This window comes from Oryx dammah, unplaced genomic scaffold (assembly GCF_014754425.2).
Source record: "Oryx dammah isolate SB20612 unplaced genomic scaffold, SCBI_Odam_1.1 HiC_scaffold_15, whole genome shotgun sequence".
Taxonomy (NCBI): domain Eukaryota; kingdom Metazoa; phylum Chordata; class Mammalia; order Artiodactyla; family Bovidae; genus Oryx; species Oryx dammah.
Window position 1 is genome coordinate 35720022 of NW_024070199.1, and position 19294 is coordinate 35739315.

Genomic DNA, 19294 nt, shown 5'->3' on the forward strand with positions numbered 1-19294 from the left:
TATTCCATTGCAGGAATTCTCAGAGCCTTTAACATGCTAAAGAGGGGACTGAAGACAGATATCCAGGGTTTCCCAAACTTATTTCATCATGGAACCCTTTTGCTACTGATCCATTAGGACCAGTGTTCCGTGGAACATACTTTGAGAAAGGTTACTCTGGATTCCTGAGAAATGAAAGCCAAGTAGAAGCACCCTTCCAGTGATGGGAGACTCACTATCTCCCTGGACAACCTATCTCATCCAAGATGCCTCCACCAAGAAGTCTTCCTTCTTTTGTGCTTCCCAGTGGCACTGAGGCTCAGGTCTAGGTTCTGCCTGTCCAGGTGCAGGGGAGAAATCTGGTTTCAGTCAGTGGATGATGATACTGGCCTCTGCCACCGACTGCACCCCTGGGTCCAGCTCACTGTGCCAGAGGGGCTCTGGGGACTGACATAGGGGTGGATTCCCTTGCAGAGCTGGCCCAGGTCCGAGAACAGAGTCATGCCACCACGTGTCTCTGGGCTCTGCTTCTGGAGCCCAGCCAGGAGGGGGGCCCAGCCTCCTCAACCACCCCCACTAAACCAGGGGTTGTCACCACAGGCCGGTGGAGATACTGCTCACACATCCCAGCAGCCTGGGCACGGAGTGCTGCAGTCGAACCAATACACACAGTCCTAATCCCAAGCACTTCCTTGCTTGTGTGACTTTGGCCAAAGTACTTGACCTCTCTAAACCTCTTTCCTTTTCTATGGAATAGAGTTAATCAGCTTCCTGAGAATCGAGGGAGGTCAGCATGCAAAAATGCCTTCCCGCATAGTGCCTACATGGAGCTGGTGCTCACCAACCCTGGGGCCCCATCCGGCCCTTTGGCTCTGAAGGACTTGCAGTCCGGGATCTAGTCATCTGGGCTACTTGCGCCTCCCAGCTTCTTTCCCTCTTCCTGCATCCCTACCTCCTTGATAGGAAAACAGCAAAATGTGGATGCCCACACAGGATCTCCTGAGTTCACACAGAATTGAAATCAAGAGGAATGTGACCTCCCCTCACCTTTTTTTTAACTAGAAAGAATGGGAACAGCACAAACCCAGCTCCCCCCACCAACTCTTTTCTCACTGAGTCACCAGGAAGCCCCCAGGCCCTGAAGTGCCCCCGCATCAACCCACAATAGAGTCATCCAGCCCCTCAGCAAGTGGCACTTTCAGCCTCCTGCAAAGTTTTCCCCCAACCCCTTTCTCATGCCTGTTAAAACATCCAGAGTGTTCATTTTTATTCATTAAGGCAACTGTGCATAAAAGATGGAGGCCCCCAAGCTCTGGAACCAGTCTGCCGAGCTCTGAGTCCCAGTCCAGTCATTCACTGGCTGTGTGACCTCTGTCAGGCAGCTTAACCTGTCTGAGCCCTATCTGCAAAATGGAAGGAAGGATAACCCATAGGGTTGAGATGAGGATACAATCAGGTAATGCATATAAAATGCTCATCCTGCTGCTTGCAACAGAGAAAACTCTAGTAAATTTTGATTTATTGTCATTGTTAAATGGCTTCCTGGCTCCCTGCTGGCTCCTTGTAAGCCCTCAGCAGAAAGTTTCCTTCCCTTCCATTCCCTAATGCCCCACACCCAAGAGCCATCACCGTCACCCCAGGTGGGAGCACAATTATTTGGTTCCCATCTGCCTTCTTTTGGCTCATCCTGTTGCTGCTGCTAAGTCGCTTCAGTCGTGTCCGACTCTGTGCGACCCCATAGATGGCAGCCCACCAGGCTCCTCTGTCCCTGGGATTCTCATCCTAATCCAATGGAAATTAAAAGACGTTTGCTCCTTGGAAGAAAAGTTATGGCCAATCTAGATAGCATATTAAAAAGCAAAGGTATTACTTTGTTAACAAAGGTCCATCCAGTCAAAGCTATGGTTTTTCCAGTAGTCATGTACGGATGTGAGCGTTGGACTATAACGAAAGCTGAGCACCAAAGAACTTATGCTTTTTAACTATGGTGTTGGAGAAGATTCTTGAGAGTCCCTTGGACTGCAAGGAGATCCAACCAGTCAGTCCTAAAGGAAATCAGTCCTGAATATTCATTGGAAGGACTGATGCTGAAGCTGAACTCCAATACTCTGGCCACCTGATGCAAAGAGCCAACTCATTGGGAAAGACCAGGGTGTTGGGAAAGATTGAAGGCAGGAGGAGAAGGGGACGACAGAAGATGAGATGGTTGGATGGCATCACCAGCTCAATGGACATGAGTTTGAGTAAGCTCCAGGAATTGGTGAAGAACAAGGAAGCCTGGTGTGCTGTAGTCCATGGGGTCACAAAGAGTCGGACAAGACTGAGCAACTGAACTGAACTGAACTGAAGCCAATGGATGGCGGGGGTGGGTGGTGCTGGTTACAAAGATATCCCCACTTGCCCAAGCCTCCTACACCCTGGGCTCTTGGCCAAACTGCAGTCAGCCAGTTTGGGTGGGGGTCAATCTGTCTTGTAATGATGGGGAAGTGTGTCTGGTCCTCGTCTTTCTGCCCTAGAAGAGGCAGAGGCTATGAGTCAGCTTTTCCCCATGCCCAGACCCAGCGGATTCCAGGTCAAAGCAAGTTCAGGCCAGCTGCTATTCTGGAAAGTCCTGGTCCAGAGGGCAGACGGGACAGGCACCCAGGCACGTGCCCAAGAAATGAGACAGTTTGACCCAGCCTTTCTCCTTGGCCAGGAGCCAGGTCCTCAGCTGGAGTCATGGCAGCAGCAGCCAATGGAGCGTCCCCAGTTCCTCCTGGGTCGGAAGCTGAAGGATACCCATCAGAGAAGGTCCTCAGCCCTACCCCGCCTGGCCTGACAGATCTACCTGAGAAGGTGACCCAGCCTGCCCTCCCACCTGGAAACTGGCACCAGGAGAAGCCCAGGAAGAGTAGCCGGGTTCTCAAGGAGCTGGGCGTGAGTGTCCATTTCCTGCAGTGCGGTGCTGGGGTGGGGGTGGTCATGCAGGGAGGCCTGAGGTTGGAGGGGGATTGAGACAGTGCTGAACACTTATTCTAAGATTTAAAACTCCATGGAGGGATGGGAGAGGCAGTCTACGTCCACACAACACTGGCTCGGTGTGGCTCATAGAAGCCTCAGTAGAAGAAGCTTCCTCTCCTTCCCCTCTCTTTCCCACCCCCCCCCCCAGCCCCCAGAGACACTGCCACGGCCACAGGTGGTGGGACAGGTACGTGACTCCCACCTGCCTTCCCAAGAAGCAGTCCTTCCTTGCAGGCCCACCAGGATCCTTAGAAGGCAGGAAGTGAGCTCTGTGCAGCTCGCTGGTCCAGGAGCTCAACGACCTCCATTAGGGCCAGTTCCCTGACAGCGGCTCTCTGTCCCCTGCCCCTGTCTTGCCCAGGCCGTCCATGTGGTCATCGCTCTGGTGTACCTGTTCATTGGAGGTTACCTGGTGGCTGCTGTCCAGAACCTTCACCTGGTGGTCCAGAAGTGTTGGTATCCGTTCTGGGGGGCTGCCTCTGTGAGTAGGTGTCAAAATATGGGCCGGCTTTGGGGATGCACAGGCAGGCCCAGAGAACCTGGCTTTTGGGAGGGGGTGCAGGGTGGGGCGGAGTGAGTGAATAGAAGTGAGGCCACCTGGGCCCCTGCCCAGCCTCCTCGCTCCATGTCCACTCTCTCAGTCACCCTGGAAACAGCTTCTTCCCAGGGACTCCTGCGAGCCTGCAGCCCAAGAGAGCAGCCCCCAGGCTCTCAGTGTGCGTGTGCGCTAAGTTGCTTCAGTTGTGTCTGACTCTTTGCTACCCCATGGACTGTAGCCTGCCAGGCTCCTCTGTCCATGGGGTTCTCCAGGCAAGAATACTGGAGTAGGTTGCCATTTCCTCCTCCAGGGAATCTTCCTGAGCCAGGGATTGAACCCAGGTCTCCCGCATTGCAGGCAGATGCTTTACTGCTGAGCCACCAGGGAAGATCTTGGTACCCTCCTCTAATTACCAAGCGCATCCAGCACAGAGGAGGGTGAATGTGAGCTGGGGCAGCCGCACCTTCCCCAGGCTTCCTCGGAGGCCTTTGGATCTGGCCACACATCCCTGGTGCCCAGAGTCTCTGTCAGGGCCAGTCTGCAGGGCACAAGCCTGTTGGCCAGGATGGGAGGAGAGAGGAGACCACTGCCCACACCTTCCCTGGAGGCTCCCCAGGGCATCCTCTTCCATCGCGGGTCACAGTGGAGTCCTGCTTCCACACCCAGTACCAGCTCCCAGAAACCCTCCTGGACACGTGTCCTGGCCCCTCACCTGCTGCCACTTCAGTCCTCTGACCCCACAGCTCCCACTTGAGCTTTCTGCACACAGTGGAGAAACTACTGTCCCCACACGCGTGCCTACCCATCCCTGTGCTCCCAGTGATGGGTGCGTAGTAGGCGCTCAGCACACATATGAAAGAATAATCACAGAAAAATACCAGAGACCCTGGAACCAAGAGCTAATATCCTCCAAACTGTAGGATCCAGGAAGGGAGCGAGGCTTGGAGTGGAAGCCACAGTTCAGTTGCTTGCAGAGGGGTGGGCTGGGCTGCTACACTGGGGAAGCAGGAGAGAAGAGTAGCCTGGCTGGAGTGGGCCTGGGATGAACCGTGTAGGGGCAGGTGAGCTCCCTTTGTTGAAGGAATGATGTTCCCTATCCCACCAGCCCCCACAAGTTGTCTTTTTTTAAGATCATAGGGGGAAGGGAATTTGTGGGTTTCAAGGAACCCCAGCCTCTCCCTTAAGACTGTTTCAAATCTGTTCTGCAGTTTCTTATTTCTGGGATCTTGGCAATAACAATGGAGTCATTTGAGAAAAATTATCTGGTAAGTTGGAGGGTTAAGACTCTTCTCTCCCATCCCAAGGCTGGGCTAATGTCACCTAGGGCATCGTGTGTAGTAGGGATTCCAGAGGCAGTTTGCCAGGATTTACCAGAAGTGGGTACAAGCCTTCTGGATGGCACAGAGTGTCCAAGCAGAAAAGCCCCTGTCGTGGAGGTCTGTCTCTCACCCCAACTCCCTGCTTTCTCTCCACCTGCTGCCTTTCCTCCACCCCAGCTCTGGCCACCATCCCATCAGGCCAGGCCTGGAGGTGTCACCCAGCCTGTTCACCCAGCCGCCTGGGTGACTGTTCTGGCAATCACCCCTCAGCTCCCCTGTGCCCTCGGCTTACCTCCCATGTCAGCAATTCTGAGAGTCCTGAAAGCCAAGTCACAGCTGGGAGTCCACCAACCTCTCACCTCTAAAGCCCAGCCAGACACAACTGTTTCTTGCCTGTTCTGTGCTATTTTCTGCCAGAGTACCTTACCCTCTCCCCACTGGGCATTCTCTCCCGGCTTTGACTTTCCTTCTGATCATTCTTCAAGGCTCAGCTTACATGTCTCCTCTTCCAGGTAGTTTTCCTGATCTGCCAGGCTGGCTTCTGTGTCCCCACAGCTCCTTAGACCTCCTGTCTCCCTCTCCCATGCACTAAGCTTGGGCAGCCGGTGTCTAAGCATCTTTCTAGCCTGGGGTGGCCGAGGGAGGCAGAGTGGGCACCCTCACAAGCCTGAGTGGACGGAGGTGGATGGAGGATGGAAGGACCATCCCACCAATCCTGTGTCGTGGCCTCAGCCCACCCTCCACCCCCAAGCCCTGGCTGGGTCCACACTCATAGCCCCCCAGCCTGGGCTGGGTGGTGGCTGCCCTCTGCCCTCTCAGGGATCACATCAGAAGGGTATAGTGCCATTTACCCAGAGCAGAGGCAGGAGATGCTTGGCAAAGCCCTGGCTCTTCCTCCTGGGCTGGGCCCCTTGCAGAACCAAAAGCGTCCCCATTTCCTACACCTAAGCCTAGGGAAATACCTACTGCAGAGAAATCCATTCTAGCACAAGGGCTTGGAGGGGCCTTATGTTCATACTCTTTCCCTGTTACAGGGGTTTGCACTTGGCAACAGGCTCATGGAATAATGCACAAATAACCCAAGATAAGGATGAACAGAGTCATTTCAGGGCCCATGGTGGGTGGGGGAGGAGGCAGACCTGAGTGAGAGAGGATAAGGGACCGTCAGGGCTCGTCGTGTCCTTTCCTGTGGAGGATGGGGGCATTTGGATGCCTGAGAAAGTGAAAGTGAAAGTCGCTTAGACATGTCATGTCCAATTCTTGGCGACCCCGTGGACTATACAGTCCAAGGAATTCTCCGGGCCAGAATGCTGGAGAGGGTAGCTGTTCCCTTTTCTAGGGGATCTTCCCAACCCAGTGATAGAACCCAGGTCTCCCGCATTGCAAGCATCAGTTGGCATATCTGATGCCAAGATGACTGGAAACCTAGGGACCCAGTGGCAGTCCCAACCAGGAGAACAATGGTACCCAATCTTTTTTTCCACAGACTGGGGGCGGGGCGGGGAGGTTTCACAATGATTCAAAAACATTACATTTATCGCACACTTTATTGCTATGACTACATCAGCTCTACCTCAGATCATCAGGCATTAGAACCCAGAGCTTGGGGACCCCACCATAGAAGATGAGGGCTGGTGGGGGCCTCCTTAGGTGGTCGGCTGGCTCAGAAAGCCGTGTTGGCATGAGGAAGGAGCCTCTGGCCCAGAGATGGGCAGCATTTTCCTGAGGTCCCAGGGTGAGCTACTGGCTGATCGGGGAAGAGAACTTAGACCCCGTCTGTAGCCTTTGGACAATGATTGTTATTTCTTCTTTGCTTATAGAAGGTGTGCCTGGTAGCAAACTCCATCAGCTTCCTCTGTGTGCTGGCTGGCCTCTTTGTCATTGCCAAGGACCTCTTTCTGGAGACTCCATTTGACTTCCCCATCTGGAAACCGTACCCCAATGATACTGTGAGTGTCCGACCCCAAGGGTCCTCTGACTCCCAGGAAGGCCTGCCTTGGGCTTGGCTCAGAGGAAGTTTCTAGCTCTCAGAAAATCTCATCTGGAGCCCAGCATAGGTGGCCAGCCCATCCCCCCACACCAAGGTACAGAGATGATATTGGCCTTCTTGCTGGTTGGCATCAAGGAGCTGGACAGAGCCTGGACTCACGGCTCCCACTTTAATCATTAAGGAAACTGAAGTCCAGAGAAGGGGAGGGGCCTGCCTGAGGTCAAGTAGCAAGTTGGCAGCAAATTCAGTACCATAACCTAGGACTGCTGATTCCTTGTTCAAGGCTTTATGAATAGCATAGACCCAGTGACCCCAATAACTCTGAACCTCACAGCAGCCTTGCAGAGCTGGCCGAGTTCACTTTGTTACCCCCATTTTATGGAGATGAACACTAAGGTCCAGAGAAGCTAAACTAGTAGATCAAGACCACACAGCAAGGCAGGGGTGCAGCAAGGACTCAGCGGGGTCTAGACTTCAAGCTCAGTGCTCTTTTAGCCATAGCCTCCCCTGAACCAGGAGAAGGGCATGATGACCCATCGCAGTATTCTTGCCTAGAGAATCCCATGGACAGAGGAGCCTGGTGGGCTACAGTCCATGGGGTTGCAAAGAGTCAGACACGATTGAAGCAACTTAGCATGCACGCACGCACTCCTGAAGCAGAAGGTGGGCCAGCTGTCCCATGTGGGTGGCTGCTGGCCTCAAGGTCAGTTTCCAAGTGTTCTGACCACGGTGGTTCACTATTTCTTATTGTCCTCCACCATGCTCACACAGGTTGAGCACACACATGGACACGTGTGCACAGATACACACATGCACACGTTCCCTACCGGATGCTCCTGGCCCCAAGAGATATCCCAGCTGTATGGTGATCCTCAACCCAGTTCTTCCCCTCCCCTGCTGTAAGCGATGCTGCTTCTCCCTGAGCTTAGATACCCCCATCTAAGTGGAATTGGATGAGATGATGCTGAAGACCACCTGCCATTCTACCAGGGGCCCATGAGAAAACCCCAGTCTTCAAACACTATGCACCAAGGACCCATGGGTGCCTGGTACTGGGCATAGAGCAGAGCCACACCCTGCCTACTGGGCACACCTGGGAGCTGAAATCCCACTGTCCTTGCTGGCAGGTCTGACTGCGGCCGTGCCCAGGTGATGGGGGCAGACACCCAGTGGAGGCTCACCTGCCTTTCCCTCCCCTCTCTTCCTCACAGGTCCACATCCAGAGGCTAGTGCTGGCCCTGCTCTGTGTCACCTGTGTGGAGGTCTTCCTGCCTGGGCTCATGGCCGTCATGGCATACAGGGATACCCGCCTGTCTGCAGAGGTGAAGGCCTCCAGGAGATGGGGAATGAGGCTATGGAGGGCAAAGAGAGGGGAGCATCAGGCAGAGGGGTGTTGCCCAGTCAGCTGGACCGCACACAGAGGCAGCCCACAGTCTAGTAGGGGAGACAAGGCACAGGATGGGGGAGGGCGCCAATTCAAGGTGAAAAATGTGGGGCCACCAGGGAGGAAAGGCCACGGATGCTCAGACCAACAGGCCACAGTGCTCCCAGCTCTCAAGCCCTTGGAGACCTTATGGGGGAGATCTGTGGAGACAGGCAGGATCTGGACCTGCAGGTGGGATGGAGAGGGACCCGTAGTAGAGGGAAAAGCAGGGGCAATGGCTCGGAGACCTGCCAGGGAAGGCTGGTGGAACCATCGTATGTTGTGGGCTGTGGCTGTGGTGGGAGCCAGCGAAAGGGGGATCACAGGGACTGAGCACTTCAGGGATACCAAATACCCTCTCTGCTAAGCATGTGAAAGAAACACGACTTGTTTAACATAATCTTGTCTACTGCCCTTTGAAGTGGGCACTGACCTTCCCCCTATTCTACAGATGAGTAAACCGAAACTTAGAGAGGCCACATCACTTTCCAAGGTCAAACACCTGTAAGGAAATCCAGGACTCAGTCCGAGGCATGTTTCACCCAGATCCAAGCCCTCGAGTACTTGTGAAGCTGGCAGAATGGCAGGCTGGGACCAAAAAGATCTAGAAATAAAAGACTAGTCTCTCCCCACCCCAGAAGTGATATCCTAGACTCATTTCTTTGAAGGGAAAAAAGAGTTCACACTATAATCTTAACTGTAGAACACTAAAAAAAAAAAAAAAAGGAAAATGTATGGTCTAAATTCCCCATAATTCTGCAAGGTTAACACTTCATTTGTTTTTACGTTAAGGTCATGATGTTCTGAGTTTTTACATAGCACTGACATGACTTTACATTTGAGTTTTACTCACACCAAGCAAATAAGTTGTCTCAGTCACCGCCTGGCTGTCTGGCAGGAAGTCTTCTTGTTAAGGCATCAGAGAGCTAGAAGGGGCCTTGTTTGTGTCAGTTTCCCCACCTTCATGGGAACTTGAGGCTCCAACAAGTGAGCCATTGGGAAGGGCTTTGTTGATCACCACATGCTCCTCATATTTGAGCATCAGGAACAGTGGCTTCTCTCTTTGGCAGGAGGATGACCTGCCTCTTATCCCCGACTCACCACTGGAGCTCAAGGAGCAGTCAATGATGCCTCCACCATCCTACGAGGATGTCACTCAAGGCGACCTGCAGGACAAGCAGAAGAGGAGGTGAAGAGGCCCTGGGATCCCCACACTGTCCAAATTCACCCCATCTCCCTGGCTGATATGAACTGGTTCCAAGGGGCAGTTACCAGGAAGGGGCAAACAGTGTCACTGCTAGAAATGTCTGCCCCATGCTGGTAGCCGAGCCAAGGACCCAGCCTAGCCCCTCAGCCCAGAAGCAATCTCCAGGCCCCCACCTGCTGTAACATTTCTGCTGGACCAGAGCACAGCCGGGAACTGCCCACCCACCCGCTCAGCCCCAAGAGTGGCTCTCTGGGCCAGCAGCCCCCCGGCACACTCTTCACCAGTCTGCTTCCCTCAGTCAGTGATGGGTGTACCAGGAGCCTGTCCACATGGGGCTGAGAGTGGAGCCAGAGAAGATCCTTGAGAACCCAAGGAGGCACCGTCTTCCCTCAACTCATCCTACCAAGAGGTCTCTACAAGAACTTGGGCATCTGAATCCCTGGGTTCTGGGGAAGGGGGAGGGTAGGGTGGGCGGCAGCAGAGGCATTGAGTCAGACACAAAATGACCAGCTTTTCCCACCAAACCGTCAATGTGTCTTCCTGCCTCTCCCTCTCCCCACCCCAGCTTCAGTGTCTCCATCTGTACAGTAAGGTGGTGGGCAGGTGAGATGATCAGCTGGAAAGCTCTGAGATCAGAGACAAGTTCAGAATCCCAGCTGTGACATCCGCGGTTGTCGTGAAGTTTCAGCCTCAAAATTCTGCACCTACTTGGGCTGAGTGAATGAGGTAGGGGGTGGGATGAGACCGACCTTTCTCATTTCCCAAATTTCAGTCATCCAAGTACAGTCTTCATGAGTTTGCTTTATTGTATTGTATTCCGTTTGTTTCCTTAAATTGCCTTTTTTCTCACATACAATAAAGTTAGCCAGGTACTTTGTATCTGCAACAAACAGGAAGTTAGTATCTTTCCATAAAAAGAAGCCAACCACAAAAATCATGTAAGCACAGTGAAAACCAACAACAACAGCAACTTGCTGCCCCACCTCTGTGATCTCACACTCTATACCGCACCTGGCTTCCTGGTGGTCTCCCACACATCTCTGGCACACCCCTGCCTCAAAGCCATCCCTTTGCCCTTCCTCCACCTGGATGCTCTCCACATGGATTTGCAGAGCTCGCTCTTTGAATCCTTACTGGGCTATGACTCTGGGCCATTGATGATGTCATCTAATCCTCCCATCAACCTACGAAGTAGGTTCTGTTGCCATCCCCATTTCATGCAGGATCGGAGAAGTTAAGCAGGTTGTCCAAAGGCAACCAGCTATACATTTGCAGCAACACAGATGGACCTAGAGATTATCCTATTAAGTGAAGTAAGTCAAAAAGAGAAAGACGAATACCATATGCTATCGCTTATATGTGGAATCTAAAATAGTACACAAATGAACCTATCTACGAACCAGAAACTGACTCAAATACACAGAGAACAGACTGTGGTTTCCAAGGGAGAGGTGAGTGGGGAAAGGATGGAGTGGGAGTTTGGAATTAGAGACGTAAACTATTACATAGAGGATGGATAAACAATACTCCATAGCATAGGGACTATATTCAATATCCTGTGAAAAACCACAATGGAAAAACATATAAAAGAATATATATGTGTATAACCGAGTCACTTGGCTATACAGCAGAAATTAGCACTGCATTGTAAATCATCTATGCTTCAATTAAATTAAAAAAAAATAAACCAAGTGGCCGAGATGGGATTTGGACACAGACAATCTGGCTCCAAACTGAAGGGCTGCCTCCTGACGTTGCCCTAACACAGCTCTAGCAAGGCCCCTCTTCCCCGGGGACCTGCACTTTCACTGGTCAGATGAGACCTGCAGGAGTGGGCAGCCACAATTCCTGGCTACATAGCAAAGTCAGCCTTCGCAGCTCGTGGGAGCCCTCTCCTCCCAGACAGACCTTTTCCCAAGTGGTTGTAGCCCAGCTTTTCGGTTGCCTGGAATAGGACCCTCTGTGCAGTCTTATAAAACTCCTACGTACATGGATGCCCTCAGATCACTTGCCCTGCACCAAATATTCCTAGGGTTTGACGTTCTTCAAATTCTCCTATCTGCTTTGTCACCTCCCCTGTTGCTGCTTCTGGTTGTCACCTCTGGTTTCAGTCACTGACTTACCTTTTTTCTCCTCTTCTGACCTGCAACTTCTGCAGGTTGTAGTTCGCTTTAGGACAGAAAGTGAAGTATTGATAAGTCACTGGACTCCATGGAAGCACCACAGACAGCTAAGAGCCATGCAAATGTTTGAGACAAATGTGGTCTTTGAGAAGCATGCCAAACAAGCCCTGGTGGCTCAGACAGTAGAGAATCTTTCTACAATGAGGGAGACTGGGGGTTCGATCCCTGGATCAGGAAGATCCCCTGGAGAAGAGAATGGCTACCCACTGCAGTATTCTTGCCTGAAGAATTCCACGGACAGAGGAGCCTGGCAGGCTATAGTCCACAGGGTTGCAAAAAGTTGAACATGACTGAGCAACTAACAATGAAAAGATGAGAGAAAATGTGTGATGGGCAGCATGGCTGTCTGGAGATGTGGGAACAAATTCCAGTCCTGCTCACCACGTGGTGCTCCACAGCCTTGCTCACCCTCTTTCCTGGGAGCCTAAGAGCAGGAACAAGGCCGATCACTAACTGCAGACAATCCCCACCCTAATTTTTCCCCAAATCTATGGTATCCTGTCTATAGGGTAACTGCAAATGCTAACCCCACCCCTACTGGAGAACTGGAGAAACCACAAAGTCATGGCCCTCCTCCTTCCCCACACTCCCACCTTGCACCCCTGTCCTCAAGGCAGGTGATGGAGGTAGGGCAGCCTCGCATTCATTCATTCCCTCCTTCCACAGGTAAAGACTACACTTCACCTGCTCCACCTCTGGAGAGGGGAAAGGACCACCCTCAGCGAACCCTGACACAGTCCTCAAGCTCTTTGAGATTAGATTCTGGTGGGGGAGACAGGCAGTAATCAAACAATCCATACCAATAGACACCTAACTGCTGGAAGGGAAACCGAGAGGGGTTAGGAAGAATGTAATGGGGACCTGATGTGAAACGCGGGGCAGGCAGAGACAGAGACGGGGTGTGGCTCAGCCTTTTCTCTGGAGGTTGTGTTAATTGAGGACTGAACACTGCCCAGTGCTGACCAGGGGAAGGGCATTCCCAGATACAGGTTTGTGCTGCCTCAGCCTTCACCCCTCACCTTCAACTCCCCATCACCTCCAGAGGGTTACCATCACTCCCTCCCCGCTCCCTTCCTAGCATCCTGCTGCCCTGAATTCATCCAGTAGCAAACTGTCTGCTCAGTGCCAGGCGAAACAGAGCCAGTGGGAGATACACATTGAGATTTGTTGCAGAGAATTGGCTCCTGGGGTTGTGGGGCTGGACGGACAGTCAGGAAGGACATGCTGGATCTTCCGGGCTTGGATCTGCCATACATGGGGGAGTTTCTTCTTCACCAGGGAATCCTCAGTTCCACTCTTTAATCCTTTCAACTGAATGGATCAGATCCCACCCAGGTTATCCAGGAAAATCTCCCTTACCTAATAGCTGACTGTGGATTCAATCACAGCTACACAATACCTTCACAGCCACACCCAGATTAGTGTTTGATTGAACACTAGCCTCACAACAGTAGCCTCACCAAACTGACACTTTCTAAGGCTATCCCAGACACACAGACACAAAGAAGTTGCAGAGAGGGGTAGACGTAGGATTATCTTTGGCTGGTGCAAAGAGGGATCACCTGTAAACAACCGCACGTTAAGGAATTTTATTCTGCTCTAGCAACTAACCTTGATTGAGTGTTTTCACTGCACCAGCCACCATCCTAGTTCTTTTATAAGAAATCCTCACAAAAAATGAGTTTACGGTTGAGGAAACTCAAACACAGAGAGGTTACCTAATTTACGAAGTCACACAGCAAGGGGCTGGTAGAACCAGGAATTATCCTCAGTCAGATGCCAGACCCTGAACTGATGACCACTCTGCAGTGCTCCCTCTGTTTGTCAGCTTATTTATGTCAGAGGAGACTGACCAATTTGTTAGCACCATCTCTTAGTCCTCCAGGATCTTATAAGGAAAGGTCTGGGGTTGCCCCAATTTTACAGATCACTGCAGCCTCAAGAGGTTGTGTAATGCAACTCCTAGGTGGCAGAAGTGGGACTCAAGCCTTTGTTTGATTGACTGCCAGGTCCAGCTCCTTCACCTCCTTGAAACAGAGATGGAAAAGCCCTTCTTTAATGGCTCTGGGGAGTGAGAAATAAACACAGGCCAACATAGTGAAATTAGGACACACAGGGCAGGGTGTGGAGGAAACACAGAGGGGACAGGGCAACCAGGGCCATGCTGCAGGAGGCCTGGAGAACTTGCTGAGCCTCGGAGCGGGGAATGGTGTCCTGACAGAGGGAAATGGTGTGGGCAAAGGCACCGGAGGGAGGGGAGAGGAAATTCCAGCCTCCACATGAAGAAAGTCCCCTTTACAAAGAGGTTAGTGCCCAAAGTCAGCGAGGGTCAGATAAAAGCTTCCTGGGTAGCTCAAATGGTAAAGAATATGTCTGCAATGCAGGAGACCTGGGTTCGATCCCTGAGTCAGGAAGATCCCCTGGAGAAGGGCATGGCAACCCACTCCAGTATTCTTGCCTGAAGAATTCCATGGACAAAGGAAGCCTGGTGGGCTACAGTCCATGGGGTCAAAAAGAGTCAGACACGACTGAGCGACTAACGTGCACAGGGACTGAATGTTTGTGTCCCCACCCAAATTCACATTTGAAACTCTAACCCCCCATGTGATGGTGTTGGAGATGGGGTTTCGGTTTCTGGGGGTCCTTAGCTCATGAGGGTGGTGTCCTCATGATGGGATTAGTGCCCTTAGACAGGAAAGACCTCACAACTCTCTCTGTCCTTTTTTGGGCAGTCGGCACTGAGTCTTTGTTGGCACACACAGGTTCTTTAGTTGTGGCAAGCAGGCTTATTTTCCCTGAGGCACGTGGACTGTTAGTTCCCAGACTAGAGATTGAACTTGCATCCCCTGCATTGGAAGGCAGACTCTTAACCAATGGTAAGGTAAGGTGAAGTCGCTTAGTCGTGTCTGACTCTTTGCGACCCCATGGGCTGTAGCCTACCAGGCTCCTCTGTCCATGGGATTTTCCAGGCAATAGTACTGGAGTGGATTGCCATTTCCTTCTCCAGGGGATCTTCCCAACCCAGGGATCAAACCCGGGTGTCCCACATTGTAGACAGACGCTTAACTGTCTGAGCCACTAGGGAAGTCCAGTGGACCATCAGGGAGGTCCCATTCTTTCTCTGTTCTTGACTATGTGAAGATACATTGAGAAGGCAGCCGGCTGCAGACCAGGAAGGGGGCCCTTACCAGAACCTGACATGTTCACAACCTGAAGTCAGATTTCCAGGCTGCAGTAACTGGAGAAATAAATATATGCTGGTTGAGTCACCCAGTCTGTGGGCCTCTATTACAGCAGCCTGAGCAGGCTAAGACAATCATGTAGGGTCCAAGCCAAGTAGGGACTTGTCCTCAAATGCCATCAATTACCCTGAAGTCCAGATAAGACAAACCAGACCAAGCAGGGAGCAGTACATCTACTTCCATCAGGGCTCACTCCGGGGCATCAGCTTGTGGACAAGGGGATGGGGAAACAGCAGGACCCTGTGGTCCTTGTCCCACGTGTTCTCGGGCTGCTTTTTGTCTGCGGACAGCCTTTGGTGTTGGCGTTCAGTCGCTACGTCATGTCCGACTCTTGGCGACCCCACAGACTACAGCATGCCAGGCTTCCCTGTCCTTCACTGTGTCCCGGAGTTTGCTCAGATTCATGTCCGCCATGGATCACTGCCTTGTCTTTGCGAAGGGGCTTGTGTAACTCAATGAAGCTACAAGCTATGCTGTTCAGGGCCACCCAGGATGAACTGGTCATAGTGAAGCATTCTGACAAAACATGGTCCACCGGAGGAGGGAATGGCAAACCACTCCAGTGTCCTTGCCTCGAGAGCCCCCATGAACAGTATGAAAAGGAAACCCTTTAGCCAAAGAATAAGTTTAATCTGAGAAGTGAGAATATGCAGAAACAAAAGAAAACAGTCCAACAAGATTAAATAATAATAGTTGAGTCACTAAGCATAGTCAAGGACCTTTAGTTCCTTCTTAAGGGCTATAGATAATCTGGGCCATATCCTGTGAGCCGTCTTGTAAATACTAAAACCCCCACCAGGTGGAAGACGTTAACTACATGATAACCAGGCTGTAGCCATGACATAAGCTGCCACAATTCCAAGAGCTGAGTTCAAGGAAATGGGAACAAACAGACCCTGGAAGTGAAGATTAACTGTACTTCTACCCCAAATCCCTGAGAAATTCCTTTGGAGGAGTTCCCAGGAGTTGGACCTTCCCTCTTGTCTGGGAGAACTTGGCTTAGGAGGCTCTGAGGAAGGGGAAGGAAGGAATAAGGGAGCAGGGGGTCCCCTGGCAGCTTGACTCATTGGGGGCCCACTCACCTGTGATTCCAGAGAGCATGCCTCTGGCCCTAGGGGTGCAGCTGGTTTCTTGGGGTGAGAAGGAAGCCTGGGGAAATTTGTCTGTTACACACACATCCCTCCAGGGTGGTCTTTGCAGCCGCTAGAGGAGCCCACCATTCTTCTCCTCTCCTTTCCAGAATTGCCTCACTGCAACCACAGGACATCTGGTGTCCCCCTCCCCTGACACACAGAGTCCTGTGTCTCCATTCCACTGTTTGTCTGTTCTTCTGCCTTGAAAGCCCCCAGCCCCAGAGTGCACCCCACTCATACACCTCTGTGGAGCCTCCTTACCTACACTCCTCTCTCCCATAACACACTGGCTCTCAGAGTGTGCTCCCTCTTTTTAAAATTAACTGATATGAATACATGTTTTTTTTTCTGTTATTTTATTTTATTTTTTTCCTCACTTCGCAGGATCTTAGTTCCCCAACCAGGGATCAAACTTGTGCCCTCTGCAGTTGAAGCATGGATTCTTAACCTCTGGAGCACCAGGGAAATTCCTGCTGTTCATTTTAAGGATCTCAAACTCAGAGCCTTTCAGGGGTCAGGTACACTGTATAAATGAGTGAAGAAAGTGGGTATAAGTCAACATAAATGGCTGCAACTGGAGAGGGCTTCCCTCTTCCAAAGTCATGTAACTTCCAAAAAATTGAAATGAGTACCCTGCTGGTCAGACAAGGCCCGTGAAACAGGAAGGTTTTTCTGACGGTCACAGATGCCTGTCCTCTCATCTATGTGCATCTTCCCCACTAGACCACATGCTCCTTCAGCCTGGAGACATCTTTTATTGCTCTGTTTGTAAAATAAACCAGACAGAAAGGACAATAGGGTTCAACCAGCAATGGCAACACAACTCTCACCAAATCTCTGCCTTAGTCTGGATATAAATCGGGCACCCCAGAGGGGAGATTTCCTGGTTGTCCAGTGGCTAAGACTCCATGTTCCCAATGCAGGGGGCCTGGGTGTGATCCCTAGTCAGGGAACTAGATTCTACATGCCTCAACTAACAGTTCACATACCTCAAGGAAGATCAATGATCCCCATAAATAAATAAATACACCTGATGTGAAGAGTCAACTCATTGGAAAAGACCCTAATGCTTGGGAAAGATCGAAGGCAAAAGGAGAAGAGGGTGGCAGAGGATGAGATGGTGAGACAGTATCACCAACTCAATAGACATGAGTCTGAGCCGACTCCGCGAGATGGTCAGGGACAGGGAAGCCTGGAGTGCTGCAGTCCATGGGGCCTCAAAGAGTCGTCATACATGACTTAGCGACTGAACAACAACTTTTTAAATTCTATATCAAAAAATTTAAAAAGTGTGCCTTCGAGGGTGCAAGGTATTGTTGGGAGCATTACTGAATTTGTAGATTGATGTCTTCACTCTCCTGGAAAGTGTCTTCCCTGGTCATCCTCTGTACTGGCCCCTTCAGAACATTCCGGTGGTCTTGCTGGCATCTCTGTTTGTTGTATGCATGAGGCTCTCAAATTGGACACGGAGTAGAATTTTCATTCTTCTCTGCTTCCACTGTAGTGTGAGCCAGAGGGGTGCCCCACTCTATAGCAATGTACACAGAATTTACAGAAATTAAGAGAGCAGGGGACAGAGTAAAATGGATACATAAATTCAATAAAAGTAAGCTTTGGAGAGCAATGAATGAGGCTGGGAGAGAGGAAATCCAAAAAGTGAGGCTGCTGGACAGCCTGCATCAATGGGTCCCAACAGGAAGAGAAGACACAGTCAACATGGGTAATGGGAATAGGGTTTAAAGAAAGGACCGTTACAAAGACAAGGGCAGGGTTTAGGGAAAGGGATAAAGGTGGTATCCTAGGCCATTAATGCTAGGGGGTTGTTGTCCTTAACAGAGGATGTAGGCAATCCTTGTTGACCAGGGAGGGAAGGAGGGAAGGAGGGAAGGAGGGAATAAATACCCCAGCTTCACTCTCCCTTCTCCCTGAGATTTCCTTCCAGCATCTCTCCTTGGCTGAAACCAACAGGAGGCTGGCCCGTAGGGGGCCTGCTGTTACAGTCATCCTCCTGGGATCCTGGGTGTAGAACAGAAGGGAGACAATGGGAGAGTGATCTGGGAGAGGCACACGTGGAGACTCTAACACAGCACTGGGGTGTTAGCACACTGGTTGCCCCAAATCATCTGCAAATTCTTCCCTTCGCCTTGATGAAGACAGCCTCCCAACTCCTGCACTGTTTGGTTCTCTCTCATCATCAGGTGCCTGAACAGATCTAACATCAGCCCCTGCCTTAATCCTCCAGCTCCAGCTCAAAGAATCTCAATGCCCGCACTAGAAGGGACCTCAGACATCACCTGGTCTACTTCCCCCTTCCCCTTTAAGCAGAAGAGGAAACTGAGGGTGAGGCAAATGACCGAGGATTAGAAGGTGAATAGAGAAAGAACAGGGACTAGCCTTCAGGCTGCACACACGCCACTACAGACCTCTGTGGGTGCACACTGAATGAGAAGCACGCCAGTGATTCTGCAGCCACATCAGTGGCTGGGGAGGCAGGAAAACATAGGCAAGAATCTTAAATGTGTTAGCCACGGAACTTTTTGAAAGTCTTCTGTAGGTGAGAAAGATAATGGACAAAACAGATAAAGGTACGTTTATGGTAATAAACTTACCTTAAGACTTCCCTGGTGGCTCAGACAGTAAAGCATCTGCCTACAAAGCAAGAGACCTGGGTTCGATACCTGGGAAGATCCTCTGGAGAAGGCAATGGCACCCCACTCCAGTACTCTCGCCTGGAAAATCCCATGGATGGAAGAGCCTGGTTGGCTACAGTCCATGGGGTCGCAAAGAGTGAGACACGACTGAGCGACTTCACCTTACCTTACCTTATGGTAATAAAATACCATCTTGATCTGTTTTGTCCTTTATGTGTCTTGTCTACAGAAGACTTTGCTTTTAAAAAGTTCTGCTGCTAAAACACTGAAGATTCTTGCCTCTGTATTCCTGCCTCCCCAGGCACTGACGTGGCTACAGGGCTTTTCATTTGCTGTGCGCCCACAGATGTCTGTGGTGACGTGTGTGCAGCCTGAGGGCTAGTTCCAGTTCTTTCACAGGGGCTTCCTTGGTGCCTTAGAGGGTAAAGAGTCTGCCTGAATACAGGAGACCTAGGTTTGACCCCTGGGTTGGGATGATCCCCTGGAGAAGGGAATGGCTACCCACTCTAGTATTCTGGCCTGGAGAATTTCATGGACAGAGGAGCCTAGCAGGCTACAGTCCACAGGGTCACAAAGAGTCAGACACAACCAAGTGACTAACAGGGTGAAAAGAGCCAGCTTAAAACTAA

The 19294-nt window shown here is 51.3% G+C and overlaps 1 protein-coding gene across 1 annotated transcript; it reads left to right on the top strand.

The window, feature by feature from the left end:
- The first annotated feature begins 3018 nt into the window (after positions 1-3018).
- MS4A10 (membrane spanning 4-domains A10) lies at positions 3019-10348 on the top strand. The gene is made up of 7 exons (XM_040255188.1): positions 3019-3051; positions 3128-3166; positions 3341-3460; positions 4726-4782; positions 6657-6785; positions 8038-8148; positions 9320-10348. The coding sequence occupies exons 1-7, from the start codon at positions 3019-3021 to the stop codon at positions 9440-9442; spliced, it is 612 nt and encodes a 203-aa protein (XP_040111122.1). The 3' UTR covers positions 9443-10348.
- Positions 10349-19294: the final 8946 nt, after the last annotated feature.